Source organism: Meleagris gallopavo, chromosome 1 (assembly GCF_000146605.3).
Source record: "Meleagris gallopavo isolate NT-WF06-2002-E0010 breed Aviagen turkey brand Nicholas breeding stock chromosome 1, Turkey_5.1, whole genome shotgun sequence".
Lineage (NCBI taxonomy): Eukaryota > Metazoa > Chordata > Aves > Galliformes > Phasianidae > Meleagris > Meleagris gallopavo.
Genome location: NC_015011.2, coordinates 149,082,810 through 149,083,820, shown reverse-complemented (window position 1 = coordinate 149,083,820; position 1,011 = coordinate 149,082,810). Strand labels below are relative to the sequence as shown.

At 58.6% G+C, this 1,011-nt stretch overlaps 1 protein-coding gene across 1 annotated transcript in view; it reads right to left on the bottom strand.

Annotated features, from left to right (window-relative positions):
- LOC100546177 (POU domain, class 4, transcription factor 3-like) overlaps positions 1–1,000 on the bottom strand; it is a 1,649-nt gene extending 649 nt beyond the window's left edge. Inside the window, exons 1-2 of the mRNA XM_010728717.2 lie at positions 802–1,000; positions 6–140 (exon numbers count right to left, since the gene is read on the bottom strand). Of these exons, the coding sequence (XP_010727019.1) occupies positions 6–140; positions 802–924 (258 nt within the window). The 5' untranslated portion in view covers positions 925–1,000. The remainder of the gene's footprint in view (positions 1–5; positions 141–801) is intronic.
- Positions 1,001–1,011: the final 11 nt, after the last annotated feature.

Sequence of the window (1,011 nt, the reverse complement as noted above, 5' to 3'; positions counted from 1 at the left end):
ATGGCGTTCATGGTGTGGTACGTGGCGTCCGGCTTGAAGGGGTGGCTCTTGCCCTGCGACACGGCGATGTCGACGGCGGCCAAAGCCTCGGCCCGAGCCAGCAGTGTCTCATCGAGGCTGGCGAAGAGGTTGCTCTGCAGCTGCGGGGACACAGAACAGAGCGGGGGCGGCAGGGGGCCGGGAAGAGGCGGCGGGGAAAGAGATAAGGGGCGACAGAGAGGGGACAGAGGGCGGAATGGTTGGAGGAATGCGGCGAGGGGGGAGCCGAGGACGGAGCAGTGAGGGGAGCGGGATGGACAGGGGAAGGGGAAGAAATAAATGTAAGAAATAAAAGGGGGAAAGGAAGGAGAGAAAGGAGAAGAAACGGATCTGTAACTCTCAGCCAGGAACGGTGCCACGCACGCACCGCGCACTCCCTCGCAGAGGCCGAGTGATAGAAAAGAACGCGGAGAGCGGCTGAAGTCGGAGCGCCGCGCGAACGCCGCTTTCAAAAAAGATCACAGCGCTCCGATGATTGCAGGGGAAGACATGAAAAAAACATTAAGCGCCGCTTGTCAGAATGTGCCTCGCAGCGGTTTTTTTATTAATGCACATACACAGACATGCAGCAACCAGGAGAGAGAGGGGAACGGGGGGTGGGGGGGGAGAGGAGAGACAGAAAGAGAGAGAAGGAAGGAAGGAGAGAAAGAAGGAAGGAGAGAAAGAAGGAAGGAGAGAAAGAAGGAAGGAGAGAAAGAGGAGAGGAGAAAAAGAGGAGAGGAGAGAAGGAGGCAAGGGGAGCCGGAGCCGCCCGTCCCTTACCGGCGGCGTTGGCAAACACGCTCTCCGGATCGCTTCCGAGCTGGAGTGCAGCGAGGGGTACTTGTGCTCAGGTAGGGTGGGATGCATGGCAAAATGCGGCTGCTTGCTGTTCATCGACATCATCTTGAAGGCTTGGCATGTAAATCCACAAACACTCCTCAAGTAGGGCGAAAAGTGCTCTCCGGCGCTCTGCCCTCTCCCTCCCGCCGG